At 38.0% G+C, this 22,680-nt stretch overlaps 1 protein-coding gene across 7 annotated transcripts in view; it reads left to right on the top strand.

Annotated features, from left to right (window-relative positions):
- ARHGAP29 (Rho GTPase activating protein 29) overlaps positions 1 to 21,630 on the top strand; it is a 79,422-nt gene extending 57,792 nt beyond the window's left edge. For all 7 annotated transcript variants that reach the window (XM_042251119.1, XM_027972222.2, XM_015092124.4 and 4 more), the window contains 11 exons: positions 2,429 to 2,586; positions 3,049 to 3,185; positions 3,455 to 3,559; positions 6,209 to 6,307; positions 7,484 to 7,623; positions 7,906 to 8,094; positions 8,356 to 8,493; positions 15,059 to 15,291; positions 16,456 to 16,786; positions 16,917 to 17,025; positions 19,504 to 21,630. In XM_042251119.1, the coding sequence (XP_042107053.1) occupies positions 2,429 to 2,586; positions 3,049 to 3,185; positions 3,455 to 3,559; positions 6,209 to 6,307; positions 7,484 to 7,623; positions 7,906 to 8,094; positions 8,356 to 8,493; positions 15,059 to 15,291; positions 16,456 to 16,786; positions 16,917 to 17,025; positions 19,504 to 20,393 (2,529 nt within the window). In that variant the 3' untranslated portion in view covers positions 20,394 to 21,630. The remainder of the gene's footprint in view (positions 1 to 2,428; positions 2,587 to 3,048; positions 3,186 to 3,454; positions 3,560 to 6,208; positions 6,308 to 7,483; positions 7,624 to 7,905; positions 8,095 to 8,355; positions 8,494 to 15,058; positions 15,292 to 16,455; positions 16,787 to 16,916; positions 17,026 to 19,503) is intronic.
- The last annotated feature ends 1,050 nt before the right edge of the window (positions 21,631 to 22,680 follow it).

Raw genomic sequence — 22,680 nt, 5'->3', positions numbered from 1 at the left:
TTCATTGGGGACCTACAAGAAAAGGACAAAGTCCCAGACTCAGGAGGGGATTAGGGGACAAAAAGATCTTAGAGACATGATGATTTTTGAAGTACCCATGAGCCACCCCAGTGAAGATTCCCAGCAAGTCCTGCAGGATCTGCCCCATGGGGACTTCAATATTCAGCATTTCTGTTAGGTGAGGGAGAAGACTGAATAATTTAGGGAAAAGAGATTTTAAGATTGGACTTCCAGTACATATAAGGCTTTATTTATAAGTACCCATAGACAAACATCGGAGAAGGCAATGACAACCCATTCCAGTACTCTTGGCTGGAAAATCCCATGGGCGGAGAAGCCTGGTAGGCTACAGTTCATGGGGTTGCTAAGAGTTGGACAGGACTGAGCGACTTCACTTTCACTTTTCACTTTCATGCATTGGAGAAGGAAATGTCAACCCACTCCAGTGTTCTTGCCTGGAGAATCCCAGGGACGGCGGAGCCTGATGGGCTGCCATCTATGGGGTCGCACAGAGTTGGATACGACTGAAGCGACTTAGCAGCAGCAGCAGCAGCATAGACAAACATTAAGTGGATGAGTTGATTGATTATGCCTGTGTATTTATTTGACTTTTTTTAATTATTAGTGTTTCTAACTAGATTCATAAAGTTTATTAAAAAGTATTAAAAATGGACATAAAATTACCTTTAGGATCAAGAGAATTCAGTTCAGTTTACCATTAACCAGAGAATTCCCAATTACAGCTAATTGTTGGACTTAAACTTTACCATCCACAATCTGAATTTCCCATGTTACTTGAAGGAGGAACAAGTGATTCTATTATGTGCACTTTTCAAATACTATTTATGCTGACTCCTAGTTATCCTTGGAGAATGCCTATCTACCTTGGAAAGGACTTAGAGTCTAATCAAAAGTTCAACATATCATCTGGTAATCAAAAGAGATGAAGAGGAAACATGGCAGTCTTTGAAATAACATTAAGCTGATCGAAATTTGGCATTCATTCACATTTCCCGCACAGAAGTGGGAGTGGCATTTAGAAAAGTCAGATCATGTTACAAATCCTGTGCTGTGCTGTATGTTGTACTTAGTCGCTCAGTCCCGTCTGACTCTTTGCAGCCCCATGGACTGCAGCCTTCCAGACTCCAACCATGGGGATTTTCCAGGCAAGCGTACTGGAGTGGCTTGCCATACCCTCCTCCAGGGGATCTTCCCAACCCAGGGATCGAACCCAGGTCTCCCGCACTGCGGGTGGATTCTTTACCGACTGAGTCACCAGGGAAGCCGCCACTGGCTTCCTGTTGTACCTTACCTTGGTTTAGATGCCGTCTTCCCTGTTTGGCTTTATCTCAAAGTGAAACTCCATACTGACCTTTCATCTGTTTCTTGCGCATGACAGGTTCTTTCTTACTCACTTTTGCCCTAGGGTCTTTGTACTATCTCTTCTGTTTGTATTGATTTTCTCCCTGGAACTTCTCACTGGTTCTCTGTTATATCAGGTCCAGTTCAGACACTACCTCCTCAGAGAGTCGTTCACCAAACTGTCATATCAAAAGTACCCTTTTGCAAACACATACCTGATCGTATTCCATAACCTGACAATCTTGTATCATGTTTGTAGCAGTTTTCAGGACCAGAAATTATCTTACTTAATTTGTCCTCTGTCTTCAACTCCCACCCTCAGGAAAATGCAAACTCTTATATGAGGACTGGGATTTCATCAATTTATTTGCTGTAATATACCCAAAACTTGGATTTTTATGAACATGAGAGTAGTTAATTCATGTACAGTTCTCACGATGGACCTGGTATATTATAAACACTGTCTGCTTAATTTTGTTGTTGTTCCTATAAGTGGCAGTCGTGACAGTAGGCATGTTAGGCATTTGTAGAAATTCAATGGAATAATTATTTTGAATAGATTCAAGATAGTACCTAATTATAAAAACTGAGTGCTGTAGGACACATTATAAGTATAAAGCATTTCTATTTTTATAGGATTGAAGAAGTGAAACTCAAAATAATAGTGCTCTGATTGGAATTTTTCCTCCATGTTTTTCAGTGTAGACAGTTACGGTCAGATCATTAGAGTACAAAGCTGGGATCATCAGAAACACATCCATCTCCTAAAATTGTGAACCTGTAGGGGCATGGGTTGTGTTTTTAAACCTTTCAGATTAAAGCCAGCTTTGCTGGAAATGATTGATCCTAGATACTTAATTAAAACTACTTTCCGCGCCCCCCTGCCCCAATTTAGTCCTTGTACAAAGTCAGGTGACATAGTGTGCTCACGATGATATTCACTGTTGAATTCTTCACTGTGTGGCCTTTTTCTTGGTACTGTTACTTGAAATAAATGTGTATGTACATAGCATTCTCTGTAGCATGACTCTTTTACCTTTTTGTTTTGTTTTGTTTGTGACCATAGGTAACAGTTAACCTCTTCCAGATGCAGCACCTGCAGGCTGCCTCCCTCTCAAGCAATTTACAATCTCTCTGTGATAGTGCCAAACTCTATGACCCAGGCCAAGAGTACAGTGAGTTTGTCAGGGCCACAAATTCAGCTGAAGAGGAGAAAGTTGATGGGTGAGAATTAACATATAGAAGAAATTATTTCTCGATATAAAATCTTCATTGCTGAGTTTACTATCTGGTGTCAGGTGGTGTCGTTTCTAACACTGACAGCATTAACTTTAAAACTTTCTGGATTTTTAAAATATTTAAGATGTAATTGACTTAGAGTAAAGCTTTCCATTTTGACACAGAGCTATTTGAGATTTAGAAATCCACACAGGTTATACTTGAAAAGTTTAACCGTGTTATGAATAATTGACTGTATTTTTGCTCCTCTTTTTCAAGTTTCAACTGTAATAAATAAAAATGATTAATAAGTTTTGTTCACATCTTTTAAGAAGTTCAACTGTATAATATGTTTCTTAATATTTAGTTTATTTAATTATTCATTAAATTAACAGATATTTCTGAAAATAAAGTGGGCTGATGATTTGTCATTTTTCTGTATGAAGAATTTTGTTTGGGTTTTCTTAGGAATGTAAATAAACAATTAAGCAGTCCTCCCATTTCTGGATACGGACCTTCTGACTCTTTAGAAGACGTTGTACGCCTTCCTGACAACTCTAATAAGACTGAAGAGGACAGATGCTCTAACAGTGCAGACATAACAGGTAGTTTTTCACACTAAAAAGAGAACTAATTCTTGAAAGCTAAAGTTGTTTAAATGTGATCATTAAATGAGTTGCAGGTCTGGCATTTAAAAATCAGGCCTTGAATTATAACCTTATGAAGCTTTAATCATAGTTGTGAGCACTGTGCCTGCCAGCTGTGTCACACTGTTAGAGAAGTTTGACTTGTCTCATTTTAAATAATGTCAGTATTTTGCCTTATGAAATTCATCTGTAGCCAAGTTTGACTTTTAACTGTTTTTTTCTTAAAGGTCCGTCTTTTCTAAGGTCATGGACATTTGGAATGTTTAGTGATTCTGAGAGCACTGGGGGAAGCAGTGAATCTAGATCTCTGGATTCTGAATCTATAAGTCCAGGTACATAAGTATTAAGTCTGGAGTGAAAATTCAGTGAAAGATGAAAAGATTCCTTTTTGGGGATATCTTAGCTACTTTATTTTCCTTTTTCTTTCTTTTTAATTGAAGTATAGTTAATTTGCAATATTGTGTTAGTTTTAAATGTCCAGCAAAGTGAATAGGTTATACATATATTTAGGTATATATCTACATACTTTTTGGATTCCTTTCCATTATAGTTTATTACAAGATACTCAATATAGTTCATTGTGCTATACAGTAAATCCTTGTTGTTTATAACTATCTTATTTTTATAATGAACTGTCTCAGAGAGAGAAATATGTACATGTATATGTACAGTTTAAAAATCATAAAACAAACCCATACATATTCAACACCTAGCCTAACAAAACACTATGAGTATATTAGAAGGCCCCTGTGTATACCTCCTTGATAACCTTGCCTTGTCACTCACCAGATGAACCATCATCCTGAATTTTGTTTATCTTTCCCTGGCTACTTTAAATATTTTAGTATTCATGTAGTTGAGCTTTGCCCTCTTTGGAATACTAGGCAGACAGAATCATATTGTTCTTTTGTGACCTCTTTTATGAATTCTGAGATTCCTACTGATGTGTGAGAAACTGTCTTTTATTTTATGACATATGCTGTATAGTTTTCCATTCTGTGAACATAATTTATCTTCTATCTTTTGGGTGGTTTTGTAGTTAACCACTGTAATGAGTCATAAAATGAATACCAGTTCTTGTGCCTGTGATAACTTACTCGTTTTTTATAAATGTGCTTTAAGGTACTTTGATAAAGATAATCTCATCCTCTTTAGAGAGGCAGAATAGATGTTTTGAATTCTCTTAGTGGCTTCAAAGAGAATGACTTGTAATACAGCTAGCAAGAGAAGAATGGGTCATTTGAACCCTTGAGGTTATTGCTTTCCATGTTCTTTCTCCTTCAGTCTTCTACCAAAGACTGCTCCAATCCTGTTCTTCCTGGCTAAGTTTCTTTCTCCTAGGATCTTGGCATTCCAGGAGATACGTTATAGGATTTAACCTTCCTCAAAATAAAAGACTAATGACTATTTCTTTGGTGTTCTACATAGTTCAGAAATTTTATTCATATAAATATATCTTTGACTTTAAAGTTAGAAATGACTTCTGTGTAGCACTGGGGTTTACAGGCAGGTTGTCACCAACTAGTTTGAGGCCTACTTTAAAATTATTGCTGTTCAGGAACACTTTGGAGATGTGAGACTAACTATTTAACTGAATATTTATAATTAGCTTTATAAAAACAGGTTCTAGCTATTCCCATAAACTTAGACTCAGTCTGGAGCAAGCCCTAAATTATTTGGAATCCTGTAAGACTTCATGTGATAAAGATGAAAACTTGGAATCTGGTCACATGATAAATGTGTAAAGACCCAAGGATGCATACATAGCCTTGTGACAGCCATCCTCAGACACTGGAAGTGGAAAGGGATGAGAGTCAGAGTGCTTTGTGAGGAGACATGTGACTGGGGCTGGGATTTATAAGTGGTAGGTTTCTGCTCAGTAATAAAGGAAGTCATTTTTACAATTTCTGCTGCTGCCGCTGCTTAGTTGCTAAGTCGTGTCTGAGTCTTTGCCACCCCATGAATTGGGTGTTTCCCATTGGGTTCCTCTGTCCATGGGATTTATCAGGCAAGAACACTGAAGTGGGTTGCTATTCCCTATTCCAGGGGATCTTCCCAACCCAGGCGTCAAAACTCTATCTCCTGCTTGGCAGGGGGATTCTTTACCACTGAGTCACCTTGGGAGCCCTTGTTTTACAGTAACAGTAGTTTTAAAATGAACATGTGGCTTCATGATCTCTTAGTCATTTGGGGACACATTCAAAAGAAAAACTAGATGACCACCTTTTAAGCATAGTTTGAAGAGGGGAAGGAATCTTTTGAGAGAGAGGAAGTGGTTTAAATAATTAGTGAAGTACTTTCTAACTCTGAACTGAAGACTCTTAAAGCCGTGAGTTAAATGTAAACTTTCACTTAGAGACAGCCCTGTTTGTAGGGTCAGCACGGAGCAAATAAACCTCATTACCTGGTTGGGCTGCTTCCGAACACGCTTTGAGACAACTGGCAGGTTCCTTGGCTGACAACTTATGTCATGAACTCTTAGCTCCTGGCCAGGATCATTGTTCCTGGTTCTCAGGCTCCTGTCTTATTAGCAACATAAATGTGATAGTACTGTTATATTGCTGTGTTTGTAGATTTTTATATATTTTATTATAGAAAGCTTTAGGGTACACTATATTTCTTTATCACTTAATTCAACAAACAAGTAATGACAGCTTTACTATTCCGTCAGATATTAGATATAAGGCTTGAATAGAAAATACTCTCTATTCTTATAGAGTTTATAATCTCTAACACTATCAGAAGTTGACAATTGAGGTCTCATTGGAATGTGTGACCCTCAGTTTGTTTTAGATTTATTTGGAAAAGTCAGATTTGGCTCATTCTCTTTTGTTCTCAGTAATAAGTATTAGGACCCTGTGTATCCACAGTCTGAATGGAAGCAAATGTTGAAACTGTAGCTAATAAAACAGCATGACTTGCGTTATTCAAAAAATGCTGTCATTACCCATTTCTTAAACTCTCAATGAATTTTCTTTTAGGAGACTTTCATCGAAAACTTCCACGAACTCCATCCAGTGGCACCATGTCTTCTGCAGATGATCTGGATGAAAGAGAGCCACCCTCCCCTTCAGAAGCTGGTATTACTCTCACCTGAATCACATTTCCACTAAACTAGCTGAATCAGTAGCACTGCATAATATTAGGAAGAAGTGGTATGGTTTAAAGAATTACTTTACCGTGTATTAAACAAAAGGCATTATATTGACTTAGATATATCCCAACAAATTATTTATGAGTTCATAGTGTATTAATCAAATGTTACAAATAAAAATATAAGAATAAGCAGGACAACTATTAGAGCTAAAATGTGTTGGTGTGATGCTCAAATAGGCTAGATATATTTTTTAATATATTTATTTATTTTTGGCTGCATTGGGTCTTAGTTGTGGTATGTGGGCTTGGTAGTTGCCCCATAGCATGTGGGATCTTAGTTCCCCCAACCAGGGATCAAACCTGCGTCCCCTGCTTTGGAACACAGATTCTTAATCATTGGACCACCAGAGAAGTCCAAAAGGCGAGATATTTTTATCTTTCAGAAACTTTATAGCAACTTAATTGTTCAGAGTGTACAGAAGAAATTCTGTTTCTGAGAATTTCTATATGAGAAAATCCTCTTCAAAAGAAATAGTGTAAGAAGCTAGGCAGGAAAAGTAAATAAAATACACGTACTTCTTGAGGGCAGGGAAATCTATGGATATGGAAGGACATAAAAGAGCAGTCAGTTACGTTAATGGCTTCACTTGAGACCTCCCGATACTTGTTTTGGCATCATTTTCTAAAATAATACAGAATACCTGACCTCTGGTAGGATATTTATAGATAACTACTATTATCTGTAATTTTATAATAAATCAAGTATAGCTTTATCATTAATGCAAATAATCCTGACACACTAAACTCATAGAGCTAGTTTTCTTCCAAACTTTTATAAGGTCCTTCTCTAAGAATGTAATGGCGCCTGTGAAATGAAGGTCTTGTTAATAACTGTAAATTTTCTAATTCTGGAAACCTTGTGCCATGGTAATTTAGAAGTATGTTACTGGTTTGATGATGATTTTTACTCATAGCTTAAATGTTTGATGAATGTGTGCCTTATAAGGGATCTGTACATTTGGTGCTTATTTTGATGTTACAGACTAAAGTCATAACTTTTTGTAATCTTATTTAAAAATCTTTTAAAGTGTAGTATCATGTGGTATAATTTTTTCTGTCCTGCTGACCATTCTTGTATACTACCCTGCTTCTGTTGGAAGGACCCAATTCTCTTGGAACCTTTAAGAAAACGTTGATGTCAAAGGCAGCTCTCACTCACAAACTTCGCAAACTGAGATCCCCCACCAAGTGCAGGGATTGTGAAGGCATTGTGGTATTCCAGGGTGTTGAATGCGAAGAGGTAAGATCTTTCTGAAATTATATTAGCCCTTTTATCCTTTTTGCTTTATACATTTTTGATATTAATTTTACCAGTTAAGATCTTTTGCAAATATATTTTTAAAAAATTGAACCACAGTGTTCCTTCTATACTTTTATATTTTATTTTGCTATCAAATGTATTTCAAACCCAAGTAATACCTTTTAAACTCATTTTTGTTATTTTATCACTCTACCTGTAGTTTGTCCTTTTGTGGACAGATTTAAGGTGAATTAACCATTTTAAACTGTCATTTTCTTGTAGTGTCTCCTTGTTTGTCACCGAAAGTGTTTGGAAAATTTAGTCATCATTTGTGGTCATCAGAAACTTATGGGGAAAATGCACTTATTTGGAGCAGAGTTCACACAGATTGCAAAAAAGGAACCAGATGGCATCCCTTTTGTACTCAAAATGTGTGCCTCAGAGATTGAAAATAGAGCCTTGAGTCTACAGGTACACTATAATTTTTAAAGTTAATAATTTTAAAGCATAAATGTGATTTGTTCTAGTCATAAGGATACACTAAAGGAGAACAATGCTCTCAGTTTTTACTAAGTAACGGAATTTATTCAGATTTATTTGAAAAATATTACCTTATTTGGTCCTAGTTTTTTTCCTAAAATATTAGTAAGAATCAAAGTATATTTAGCTATATGCATTTAACCATTTGTACTGAAGCAGAATTTTTTGCAAAATTTTTTCTCTTTTCTCAAGGGAATTTATCGTGTATGTGGAAACAAAATCAAAACTGAAAAACTGTGTCAAGCCTTGGAAAATGGAATGCACTTGGTAGACATTTCAGAATTTAGCTCACATGATATCTGTGATGTCTTAAAATTATACCTTCGACAGGTAAAGTTTTTACCATTGAAACTTACCATTAAACAGAGCAAAAATACAATTTGCAATTTGCTGATAATGTTTGCTGCACACATTTTTCATTGATATAAACCACATCAATATCTTTCCAATTATTAAAGTACAGATCAAAGAGTGTATAAAATGTATGTATAAGTTAAAGACCCATAATAATAAAAATCCTCGTTTCCATCACTTAGCTCCTTAAAATAGAATATTCCTGTACTTTGTAGAAGGCCCCTATATGCCACTCCACAGTTGCAGCCTGCAGCTCTACCCAGTGGTGTTTTGTAACCGTGTTAATACCTCCCTGTCTTTTCTTAACTGTTTCAATACCTGTTGTGTATTCCTAAATATTGTTCATATATTTAGGAATAGTGGTTTAGCCACAAAGTTGTGTCCAACTCTTGCAACCTCATGGACTGTAGCCCTCCAGGCTGCTCTGCCTGTGGGATTTCCCAAGCAAGAATACTGGAGTGGGTTGCCATTTCCTTCTCCAAGGGGAATCTTCCCAATCCAGGGATCAAACCCAGGTCTCCTGCATTAAAGGCAGATTCTTTACCAACTGAGCCACAAGGGAAGCCTCACAATATATGTACAACAGAATGTATCAAGTTCTAGAAAACTGAGTAGAAAGCATAAATCTAACTGTTGAAGGAAAGTTTACTATTCACACTGTTATATGAAGGATTCAGTAGTGGTTTGGCTTTAGTTTCACTGGTATTTTAAAATAGCTATTGGGGGAGGTTAGTGATCGAGGTGTGAATGCATTCAGGGAACATGAAGTTCACTATGGTTGGGGCATCAGTCAGGGATATCCTATAAGCTTAGTACTGCAAGGTCAGCAGGAATGTGGTCAGCAGTGAAGTGCTTTATATTTTCTCTTTGTGCTCACTCTTGTACACGCTTGTTGCAGGAGTAGGTCTGAAAAAAATGCTGCTGTGGTGGATTAAGTGGCCATAGTGTCTCAGGCAGTAGCTCATGGAAGGGTTGCAGGAAGAATCAGCACTTTGTCATGATAAGCCAAGTTCAAAAGATCTGGGCCAGGGCCAGCTGCATTCTGTCCTTGGGTAAAGCTCTGTCCTTGAGTGAAAATGACGACAATTGCAGAGAGCATAGTAATGTTGGTCCTCAACGTGTCCAACTCAGGAGCTCTGTTCTTCTGGGTCCTTTTTAATATGGGAAGAGCTGTCATCCTGGGATCTCTCTTCTCCACTCTCTTCTGTGAGGAACACCTGTCTTCTGTGTCATGTCTTCTTGTTTTTAATTTATTCTCCTGTTTTGGTCAGGGCCATCCTGGAGCAAAGTGGACTAAGACTAAACATTTGAAACTGTTTTATCTGTAAATGTCTTTACTTTGCTTCCTTGAATAAGAATGGAAGAGTGGGTAGTAAGGAAGGTTATAATATTCTAGGCTGGAAATTATTTTTCTTTGAAAATTTGAAGGCATTTTAAAAAATTGTTTTCTTTGAAGCCTAAAATCCTTCTCATTCCTAACTGTTTATATGTAGCCTATTGTTTTCACTCTGAAAACTTGTAGAATCTTTTGCTATCCACTATCCTCAAATTTCACAGCCTATGCCTTGATATGGGTGTATTTTCATCCATTCTTTCAGGCACTCCACAGTTTCTGTCATTCTGCTTAGTTGTCCTTTAGTTCGTGGAACTTTAGTTTTCTTGCTCTATTTCTCCCCTCTATTTTCTCTGTGTTTTTTTTCTGGAACTTGCATTTGGATACAACTTGCATTGGTTCTCTAGCTTCCTTCCCTTTTCCCTATTCTTTCTTTCTTTTGTTTTTGTTTTCTTTTAATTCTGTCTAAAAAATTCCCTCAGCTTTATCTTGCATTCCTACTGTAAACTATTTCATTTCTGAGATCATGTGTTAATTCTAAGAATTCTAGTTTTCTGTCCCTTTTATAGCATTCTTTTTATTTTATTGAATGCAGTATTTCTTCTACCTGAAATATTCGTAGTTTTTTTTTTTTTAAGAATTTTTTCTCTTCTCAGCTTCTAGCCCTGTCCTATAAAAATATAATATGGGCTTTATATGTAATATTTAATTTTTTAGTAGCCACATAAAAAGAAACAGTGAAGTTAAATTTTAATATTTCATTTAACAAATGGAAAGTATCTGAGCATCTAATCAGTAATTTTAAATAATTAATGAATTATTTACCTTTTGTGGAGTTTACTGGGTCTTTGAAATCTGGTGTGTATTTTTCATTTAGAGCTCATGTCAGTTTGGAACAGCCATAATTCCCCTGCTCAGTAGCCATATATGACTAGCAGCCACAATATTGACAGCAGAGTTATAGGCCTTTGAGTTGGTTTTTTTCCTATTTATTTTTATTTCTGTCTTCTATTTATTATCTCCTTAAAATGAAAGCTTTGGGAATTGAAATCTCTCTGGAAGCTTTTTTAATTATAAACTATTTTAAAGATTTTATTGAAGTATCATTGATCTACAATGTTGTATTAATTCCTGCAAAGTGATTCTGTTTTTACATATATATATATGTATATTTTCTTTCTATATTCTTTCCATTATGGATTATCACAGAATATTGAATATGGTTCCCTGTGCTACTGTCTGGAAACTCTTGAATGCATGAAGACTTTGAAGATTTTGAACTTTACTGTAGTGAGTGTAGTGTTATCTAAGAGGGCTGTTTGGGAAACACCTGGCATTCGTATGTCTAGGTCTCTGCTTGTGGGCCAATCTAATAGCACAGATAAGAGTCTCCCTGCCTATGGGAACTCTGGGAGCCTAGTTAGGTAAGAAGGCTTCAGCAGGCATGCAGTCACTAAATCCTTATTTAAGATAGTTACCCACCTGTTCCTTATGCTTGGCATTACCCTTCCAGAGACCCTCTGTTTTACACTGCCCAGAGAAGAAATTTCCAGTCTTCTGAGGTTGCTCAGGAGCATGAACTAGAGGCTAAGATCTAGAATTCTAATGCTTTTTGGATAGCTCACTCTTTGCCCAAATTAGAGGACCTAGTCTGACAATCCCTGAGTTTCCTTCAGTTCAGCTCAGTCGTGTCTGACTCTTTGCGACCGCATAGACTGCAGCATGCCAGGCCTCCCTGTCCATCACCAACTCCCGAAGTTTACTGAAAATCATGTCCACTGGGTCAGTGATGCCATCCAACCATCTCATCCTCTGTTGTCCCTTCTTCTCCCACCTTCATTTCCCAGCATCAGGGTCTTTTCAAATGAGTCAGCTCTTCACATCATGGCCAAAGTATTGGAGTTTCAGCTTCAGCATCAGTCCTTCCAATGAATAGTCAGGACTGATTTCTTTTAGGATGGACTGGTTGGATCTCCTTGCAGTTCAAGGGACTCTCAAGAGTCTTCTCCAACACCACTGTTCAAAAGCATCAGTTCTTCGGCGCTCAGCTTTCTTTATAGTCCAACTCTCACATCCATACATGACTATTGGAAAAACCATAGCTTCAACTAGATGGACTTTTGTTGGCAAAGTAATGTCCCTGCTTTTTAATACACTGTCTAGGTTGGTCATAGCTTTTCTTCCAAGGAGCAAGTGTCTTTTAATTGTATGGCTGCAGTCACCATCTGCAGTGATTTTGGAGCCCCAAAAAATAAAGTCTGACACTGTTTCCACTGTTTTCCCAACTATTTGCATTGAAGTGATGAGATCAGATGCCATGATCTTAGTTTTCTGAATTTTAAGCCAACTTTTTCACTCTTCTCTTTTACTTTCATCAAGAGGCTCTTTAGTTCTTCTTCGCTTTCTGCCATAAGGGTGGTGTCGTCTGCATATCTGAGGTTATTGATATTTCTCCCAGCAATCTTGATTCCATCTTGTGCTTCATCCAGCCCAGTGTGTCTCATGATGTACTCTGCATATAAGTTAAGTAAGCCGGGTGACAGTATATAGCCTTGACATATTCCTTTCCTGATTTGGAACCAGTCTGTTGTTCCATGTCCAGTTCTAACTGTTGCTTTCTGAGCTGCATGCAGATTTCTCAAGAGGCAGAGTCTCCTTCAGTTCAGTTCAGTCGCTCAGTCGTGTCTGACTCTTTGCGACCCCATGAATCGCAACACACCAGGCCTCCCTGTCCATCACCAACTCCTGGAGTTCACTCAAACTTACGTCCATCTAGTTGGTGATGCCATCCAGCCATCTCATCCTCGGTCATCCCCTTTTCCTCCTGCCCCCAATCCCTCCCATCATCAGAGTCTTTTCCAATGAGTTAACTCTTCGCATGAGGTGGCCAAAGCACTGGAGTTTCAGCTTTAGCATCATTCCTTCCAAAGAACACCCAGGGCTGATCTCCTTCAGAATGGACTGGTTGGATCTCCTTGCAGTCCAAGGGACTCTCAAGAGTCTTCTCCAACACCACAGTTCAAAAGCATCAATTCTTCGGCAGGAGCCTCATGGGCTGCCGTCTATGGGGTCGCACAGAGTCGGACACAACTGAAGCGACTTAGCAGCAGCAGTAGCAGCAGCTTTCTTCACAATCCAACTCTCACATCCGTACATGACCACTGGAAAAATCATAGCCTAGACTAGACAGACCTTTGTTGCCTAAGTAATGTCTCTGTTTTTCAATATGCTATCTAGGTTGGTCATAACTTTCCTTCCAAGGAGTAAGCGTCTTTTAATTTCATGGCTGCAGTCACCATCTGCAGTGATTTTGGAGCCCCCCCAAAATAAAGTCTGACACTGTTTCCACTGTTTCCCCGTCTATTTCCCATGAAGTGATGGGACCAGATGCCATGATCTTCGTTTTCTGAATGTTGAGCTTTAAGCCAACCTTTTCACTCTCCTCTTTCACTTTCATCAAGAGTCTCCTTAGGATCTGGTAAATCATATTGATTCTCTGTTTAGAATTTTAGCTTTCTTAGGAGTGCTAAGTCAGCACATATTTATGTCCTCTTCAGCTTGCGAAGTGTTTTTTGTCTCCATCCCTGTTCTCTTAACTGTATGTCAGTAGGATTGTAGAAAGGAAAGAAATTAGGTACAAATTGGATGTACCATGTTAGCCCAGGAAACTTTTGATATCTCTTTAACCACATTTTATATGATTCTCAATTGAGAAATGGAGACAGTATTTTCAAATAACTTTTAATCTCACAATGAATCATCCTTTATTTCTTCTAGTCAGTCAGGGAGAGGAAATAAATGGGGTCAAATACTACCAGCTTTCAGTCTTCCCAGGTGGCTCAGTGGTAAAGAATCTACTTGCCAGTGCAGAAGATGCCAGAGATATGGGTTCAATCCCTGAGTCAAAAAGATCCCCTAGAGAAGGAAATGGCAACCCACTGCAATATTCTTGCCTGGGAAACCCCATGGACAGAAGAGCCTGGCGGGCTACAGTCCATGGAGGTTGTAAAGAGTTGGACATGACTTGGCAGCTAAACAACAACAACATACCAGCTCTTGTTCTGTGCTAGGCATACTATGGGACCAAAGCTTTAGTGTGGAAAGCCATGCTCAGTTCTTACAGTGTTAAGAGAATAGCCTTTATTTTACTCAATACTATGTGGGAAGTCTGAAGCTCCAAGAATGACCTTCTTCAGATCCTCAAATGGTAGAGGTAGAAATTGATCTTGATATGCCCTCTTTGGGACCAGCAGGGGAAACTGGAGAAGTAGGTGCCGACCTCACCACAGATAATGTAAGACATCAGCTAGCAAGAGAGATGGTGTATATTTTATCACCACACAGTGCAGTCATTGAAATCAGTTATGCCAGTAGACAGATTAAGGTGGTATGCCTGTGGACAGTTTGAGAGAGGAACTTTATCTTTTGACCTGCTTATGGCAATTAAAGTGGTATTTAAAAATTAGATAACAAAATTTTGGCAGTGTCTTCTTGTTAAGTCATATTGTCTTTTGCTAATCTTCAGTCAGGTCCAGGTAAAACACAAGGACCTTATAGCATTTTGTTCTCTCTGTCTCCCGTACAGACAGAAAATAAGTATTTTCTGTTTAATTTGATATATTTTGTACATTATCCTGGATTTTTTTCAATAGGATAGCTGAAAATCATGCTGACTTTGGTGCAGTCTTGAATGTAATTGGTACAGAGTATCAGTTTTAAGATCCCATCATGTCGCTTTAGGTTTAGAGTTTTACTTGGTTAGTAGTTAACTCATTTTTAGTGTGGATATGCTTATGGTGACTGTAGCCTGTAATCTATGGATATTCTTATAGATCACGCCTAGCAAACATACATGCATTTCTTTTTTTCTTGTTCTAGAGTTTAATTTTTTTTCTTCTGGTTGTATTGAGATATGACTGACATACAGCACTGTATAAGTTTAAGGTGTATAGCATAACAGTTTGACTTACATCACGAGACGATTATCACAATAAGTTTAGTGAAATCCATCATATGTAGATACAAGGTTAAAGAAATAAAATATTTTTCCTTGTGATGAGACATTACGTACATTTCTAACTGTGGATTGACCTTAAGTCCTGTTACTCTAAAAAGGATGTGCTAAACCACTCAGTAGCTATTCAGTAAATTATTAACAGTGAAAAACATGAAAAGAATGATACTTCTAATGTAATGTTATTTCTTTAGCTCCCAGAACCATTTATTTTATTTCGATTGTACAAGGAATTTATGGACCTTGCAATAGAAATCCAACATGTAAATGAAGAACAGGAGATGAAAAAGGATAACCCTGAGGACAAAAAATGGCCCAGTACATCTATAGAAATAAGCCGAATCCTCCTAAAAAGCAAGGACCTTCTAAGACAATTGCCAGCATCAAATTTTAACAGCCTTCATTACCTCATAGTTCATCTTAAGCGGTAAGAACTTTCAATAAGACAGGCATTGATTAATGGGTGGATAATGGGTCAGGTTTTTTGGTTTTGCTTTTATGGTTTATTTTTTTAATTGTGGTAAAATACACATAACAAAAATTTACCCTTTTAGCCATTTTTAAGTGTACAGTTCAGTAGTATTAAGTACATTTCACATTCTTGTGGTATTGTTTTTAGACTGAATATTTCATTTCTAATATGTATGAGGGAAAGGGAGACGCTTTGTATATGTTCTTGGAGCCAACATCTTTCCGTCAGATGCCTGTTCTGTGCCAGGCTCTGGCTGGGGAAATAAGGATGCAGATGTCAGGCTTCTTCCGTGTTCCGCTGTGAGCTTGAGGGGCAGACCTGCACAGAAGTGCAGTGCAGTGTCATTCTTATTCTGAGGGCACTTTGCTTAGCATGCAGAGGAACATGGGGGAGGAGTCATGAGTCAGAGACGGTAACCCTGAGCCAGACTTGAAGAATGGTTTGCTGATGTGCACAGGGGCAGTCCAGGCAGAGACACAGGAGATCACTTTGCTTTGGGGGACATAAAAGAAGTTCAGTTCGGCCATAGTCTAGCAAGCAACAGCACAAAGTGAGCTAGGTGGAGTCCTGGTAAAGTCATACATGCCTGGCAGATGAATTGACTGTCTTCTTTCTGTACTCACTAAAGGATTTGGGGCCAGGAATTTAACATGGTCAAGTTTGCCTGTTAGGTCTTTCTAGCAGCTATATCGAGAATGGCTTGGAGGAGAGGTACTTAATTACTTCAGTTCAGGTCTCCTTGAATAGTCAGAGAAATAAAAGGTGGCGAGAACTTGAAGTAAGGCCAGAGCAGTGGGGATGGCAGTGGAGCAGCAGAGAGATCTGTAGGATGAGCTAGGCTTGAGGACTAGCTGTGGGCAGTGAGGCAGAGTTTCCACCATAGGTACCAGGGAGGAGCAGGGGTATTTTTTTTTTCCGCTGGTAAATCTTTACTGATTCCTTCTACTTATTTATATTTAATCCTAATACCGTGAAACCCGACTTGCTGTGTGGTCAGCATTTAAGCAAATAAATAGATCCTTTTCCTAAATTTCAACCCATTTTTCCTCCACCTTTCCCAACCCATAATAAACTGCCATCAAGGAAATCTAATACAGCTTTATGTGTTCTTTGTCGCAGAGTTGTAGATCATTCAGAAGAAAACAAAATGAACTCCAGAAACTTGGGTGTGATATTCGGACCAAGTCTCCTCAGGCCAAGGCCCACAGCGGCTCCTGTCACTATCTCCTCCATTGCTGACTATTCAAATCAAGCACGGTTGGTAGAGTTCCTCATTACCTACTCACAGAAGATCTTCGATGGGTCCCTGCAGCCACAAGATACAGCTGTATGTAGTGCAGGTGGCATCGCATCTCAGGTTGACCAAGGCTGTCTTCCGAAGTCTCTGTTATCACCCGAAGAAAGAGATCCAGAACATTCTATGAAGTCATTGTTTTTCTCTTCAAAAGAAGTGAGTTTTGCTCATATGGAATTATGTTGGAACTTTGTAAAGTTTAATGTTGTAAGTTGAAAATCTTTGAACTGTTTATTTTGAAGTGTGTTTTGCTTCTTCAAGTTTAAAAACTTTCTTCTATCAACAGGATAGCCAAACTACAGAAAGTGAATGCAAAAGTTTTGAATCCACTCCATCATTTGAGGAATCAGAGCGAAAGCAAAATGCTTTAGAAAAATGTGATGCATGTCTCATTGGTGAGTGGCCATGAAAAATGCATGCTTACTGACTTAAAACTGTCCCAGTAAACCATGATTAAAAGCCAAGGTGAGTGAAGTTGAAAGAAGTCAGAGGAAGAAAGTTCTTCAGTAAGTGCATCTTTTCCAGATGTTAAGAATGCCTTTTAGTGTACCTTGCATTTATATGAATGCCATTCTTTTCAGTAATCCTTATAAAAAGACATCTTGGCGTTCATAGAGGTGTTTTGTGCTCTTTCTGAAAATTTTTTTTAGTTTTGCAATGAATGTATGTCAAGAATGCAGAAATGTTTTAAGTAGTATGATGATGCATTAGCATCTTCTGTAACCATAGAACATTGTATTGATCTTACTACTTGTAAGGAGTCACCTAGACTCCTCAAATTCAAAAATTTTAGATTCAAAAAACTCAGAAAAATTTTTTTCAAGTGCCTTTTCATATCCCCTGTCATTAACACATTGAGCACACATGGTATTTTTTTATTTCCTTGTCTGTAGTCATTCACTGTATATAATTTTAGTTGCAGCGATTGGTGGCATCCATTTGTGGAAAGGCTTTCGTTTGTTACTGTAATTCTGTACATCACTAAAGTGAACTTGCAGGTTTTTTAAATGTTGTCATATATGTTAAATTTCATCTGTAATTAAATATTAATGATGACAGCCTGACAAGATCTGAAAAGCAACGGAGCCTGCTCTGTGCTAGGCACTGTTCTTATTGTTTGATTCTGTTTATCTGATTTGATCTCAGAAACAGTTCTGTGCTGTAATATAGATAGTATTAACCCCTTTCAACCCATAACCTAGTAATCTGAGAGAGGTTAAATAGTGCCAGAGGTCATGCCCCTAATTGATTGTTCAGTATTTGAACCTATGTTGATGATAATTTCACTATTCCATTATCTAGGGCTCCCAGTTAGGAATTTCATTTTTTTAGTGCCTGTACCACTTCATTTATATAATAGATAAATGAACACTTTTCATGATTAGATCATTTAGGCCACATATCATCAAAGATACAAGTAGGATTCCTTTTGACAGGTGAAGACACTGAGGGTCAGCAAGATTGCCTTGCCCAGTGCAAAAGGGGTAGAGTGGAGCTAAATCCAGATGCTGGGCTTCAGAGTCTGCACTCTTATCCATTACACTGTAGTTTTTTCCCTTAGAACTTAAGAATGCACTTTGGTGCCTGCAGTGGTTTGCAAAACGTCCTTTAGGATGTTCTATATACCTGGGGGGAGGACCTGGGAAATTAAAATAAGAGAGCATTGCCCTGGAAGCCCAGGGAAGAGAGGTTCACAGTAAGGAGCTATGGAGGAAGGTCAGATGAGGTGATAATTGTTAAGTCAGTCTGATGGGCTCCTGTCTCCAAACCACTCCTCAGAAGAGGAGCATGAGCAGAGGGCTGGAATTTACCAGAAACTGGGATGTGTTAGGGGAGATGCTGCAAAAAAAGGACAGGGTTTGAAAAAGTTCAGGATTCTAATTTGAGAAAACATGGACCATGGGTCCAGACTTGATAGAAGAGAGAGGGAAGAACATCTGGAAGTGAACAGTGAATAGGGAGAATGGCATTTTCCACTTAAAACTATTCAACTCAGGATGAATATTATAGTCCATTTATTAATTGATCATATAAGGGCCTCTAAGGCATTTAATATAATACCTTCTTACTGTGGGTTGAGTATAACTGTGAAAAGCAGATGGAGTTGGAAAAAGCCTTGGGATTCAGCGTATACTTATATTTGGTTGGCGTATAAATTGGTGTAACTTTTCTGAGGGTAACACGCCAATATCATACTGTTGAAATCGTGACAGCCCTTTTAGTCAGCACTTATGGAGAAGGAAATGGCAACCCACTCCAGTATTCTTGCCTGGAGAATCCCATGGACGGAGGAGCTTGGTGGGCTACAGTCCACGGGTCACAAAGAGTTGGACACGACTGAGCGACTTCACTTTCACTTTACTTTTTTCATGGGCTTCCCTTGTGGCTCACCTGGTAAAGAATTCACCTGCAATGCAGAAGACCTGGGTTCAGTCCTGGGTTGGAAAGATCCCCTGGAGAAGGGAAAGGCTCCCCACTCCAGTATTCTGACCTGGAGAATTCCACGGACTGTATAGTCCATGGAGTCATGAAGAGTTGGACACAACTGAGTGACTTTCACTTCACTTGTTCATACATAGCATATAAGCTATTGTACATCAGTAAGGGAGTTTTTTCCCCACAACCTGCAGTGAATCTTGTAGCTATTTATTATATTTATTTAAATAAATATAGACTTCTAACATTTTAAATCAAAGTGTACCTTTAATATTTTATGAGTATTTTACTCCTCTGCCTAGAAAACTAAAAAATAACACCGAGAAAATACATGAAGACTCTTGTTTTGAGAGGGTGTTCATCTCTAACTCGTTTTGATACTCTTGTTAACTGTATACCATAAAGTTTGATTTTAAAATGAATCTCTTCCTTTACAGACAACAAAGGGCGTTTGCTTGTAGACCAAGAACTTGAGTCAGCATCAAGAAAGACAGAAGATGCTTGTAAAACCTCCAGGCTGCCTACTGTGAAGTCCGATAGGGAAATAAATGGTGTTGAGAGGCATCTTCCAAGGACCAGGATTAGACCTGTAAGTTTGCCAATAGACAAACTACTACTACTTGCTAGCTCTCCTACTGAGAGAAATGGCAGAAATATGGGAAATGTAAATTCAGACAAGGTTTGCAAGAATCCTATCTTTGAAGGAGTTAATAGAAAAGACACCACAACTGTTGTTTGTTCTAAATTTGATGGCTTTGATCAGCAGACTCTACAAAAAACTAGGGAGAAACAGTATGAACAAAATGACCTCACTGCAAAGACTGGAATGATTGTGCCCAGTGCATTCCAGGAAAGAGGTGTGACACTGAACGTCAGGAGCAGTGGGGACCACCCAGTCAGCATCGCCCAGCCCAGTAAGCCATACACAGAGCCTGTCAGGTCAGCAAGACAGGTGTCAGAGAGACGGTCCTCTGACTCCTGCCCTCCTGCTTCTGCCAGAGCACCCAGGACCCTGCAGCCCCAGCACTGGACAACATTTTATAAACCACCTGCTCCCGCTGCTAGTGGGAGAGGGGATGAGGAGAAACCGGGGACACCCTCCGTGGCCGTGCCCCCTGGCACAACGCATGCTCCCCAGGAGCACGTGCTGAAATCAATTCCAGGGTCTGAAAATGCATCGGCTGAGCCTGCGCACCCAGTTAGTAGGCCTGAAGAGAGGGCTGAAGAGCGAGAGCAGCCTGATGTACCCACGGCGTGTCAGAGACCAAGGCTAAAACGAATGCAGCAGTTTGAAGACCTTGAAGATGAAATCCCGCAGTTTGTGTAGGGTTGTCAGAATTCAGTTTTTTCTTTTTGTTGTTTTGTTTTGTGGTATTGTGTTTGTCTTCTGAAAGAAATTTTTGCCAGGGCCTCTCTTGTATAGGATTGCTAAATTGTGGAGTTAGCTTTTTGTCATTGTATTGTGTTATCCTGTGTCAATTTTGTTGAATGGCAGAATGTTTTGATAGGGCCCACCTGTGCCTCACTGGAATTATATGTATTTTTGAAGTTGTGAATAAATAGACTCTAAAGTTTTTTTAAAGTTCAGTTGATTCCCCATAATATGGTCCATTTAAGTACATCCCTAATATATGATATAGCTCTCAACTAATAGGTGCAATTGAGGGAAATCAGCTTTATTTTTTTGAAGTTGAAACTACATGCTTATTTATAAAAGGAATGTTTCTGAGTGCAAGTGCTTGAAAGATCTTTATTTGGTATGATTGTTTTTTTCACACAATTTTATAGTGTATCTTTGACCATTTATGCTTTTGTGGTAAGTGTGTAACATTTTATTTTGCAATTGGTGATTCACTTAACTTTTTCATATTTACATCATGGCCAAAAGGCTTGCAAATCTGTATTTAATTCCATTTTAATTAATTGCCAAATTTTGCATGTGGTAGCCAGCTTAACTGTACAAAGAAAATACATTTAAACATGTTTCTAAGTTGTATAGTTTAGTCATGTCTTATTTGGTTTTAGATAGTACACATTTAATAATTTTTCACTTTTTGGCTTTGTTCTGCATAAACTTTTGTTCAACAGTTCTGAACCTTGTGATATTTTATATGATAGTCCAAAACAATGTTTTAAAATTCAGTGTATTTCCTTTTAATATTATCTGGATTTTTAAAAAAACACTTCTTTTGTTTGAGGTGTTTTCACTTATGAATAATTTTGTGTGCTTTTTCTACCTGGATTTATAACTATTGACCATGTATGATTCAGGTGAATCATACAGAGATTTAAAGTTGATTCTAAGAGTATAGTTCAGTAAGCCTCAATGTTTGGAATTTGAGAGGGAGTGTAGATGATTGGATATATTTCATTTATATTTCCCAGTTTTTTAGAACTAGCTCAGTTCTGCTAGTTTCTTGGTTTTGTCATTTTGCATAAAATAGGATATAAAAGGGACAAAAAATAAAATAGCCTCTTTTTGTATGTGTGAATTATATTTGTAACAAATGCTTTTGTATGACCATGTTATACTTGATAAAATATATATATATTAACCTGTTAAATTATTTCAAGTTCTTGTGGTTTCTGTGAAATTGTTGCCACTTAGGGTGTAAGACTTTGAGGTTTATTAACCATTGGCTTAGTGGTAAACACTTGGAACTCATATGTCCTTTGACTGCAGCATGGAGTGCATTTTATGGGAAGTTGTTTTATATTTTTATATAACATTAAGGACTAGGGATAAAGAATTACCCACCCTTTTGTATTGGAGCCTTGTTTGTAGTCCTAATTGTTTTAAAAATGTAGAATTGTGTTGGTATGAAAACCTAAAAAGAACATAAGAGCCAATATTTAATTGCGTTCTTTCTGCATGCTATGAACTCTGCTGAGTTCCTTGTAAATTATTTCACGTTTACAGCAGCTTATAATGGGTAGGTAAGTACTTTAGTATTCCCATGTTACAGATTTGAAACTGATGTTTAAATCTACTCTGGGTTCCACAGACATAAAAGTTGAAGTCAGGTCTCAAACACAGGGCAGTCAGATCCTGATGTAACATTGGTGCTCATAACTACATAATTACTAAGTAATATCAGGTAGTGTTTAACAATAGAAAATGCACCTTTGAAAATTTTTAATTGTGGTAGAATATGCATAGCATAGAATTTACCATTTTACCAAGTGTTAAATGTACATTTCAGTGCCGTTAAGTACACTCACATTGTTCTGCAACCGTGACCACTATCCATGTCTAAAATTTTCTCATCATTTCATTTTGTGACTCAGAAAATGTGCTTTTTAAATTTTTAGACTTTTTATTCATAATTTTTTCATGATGTTCATAGAGTTTTATGTTTATTTAAAATTTTTCCCTTTAGCATATAACCCCCCCTAATTCACATCTCAACACTAAGTTATCTTCTTTATTTTTCCTTTGTGGACCAGGTAAAAAGAAGAGTAGGGTACACTGCAGGTTGCTTCCCTGGTGGCTCAGTGGTAAAGAATCCACCTGCCAGTGTAAGAGATGCAGGTTCAATCCGTGGTTTGGGAGGATGCCCTGGAGAAGGAAATGGCAACCCGCTCCAATATTCTTGCCTGGGAAATCCCACTGG

Source organism: Ovis aries, chromosome 1 (assembly GCF_016772045.2).
Source record: "Ovis aries strain OAR_USU_Benz2616 breed Rambouillet chromosome 1, ARS-UI_Ramb_v3.0, whole genome shotgun sequence".
Classification (NCBI taxonomy): domain Eukaryota; kingdom Metazoa; phylum Chordata; class Mammalia; order Artiodactyla; family Bovidae; genus Ovis; species Ovis aries.
Note: the sequence above shows the minus strand (reverse complement) of the source record. Positions and strands in the feature narration are given on the sequence as shown.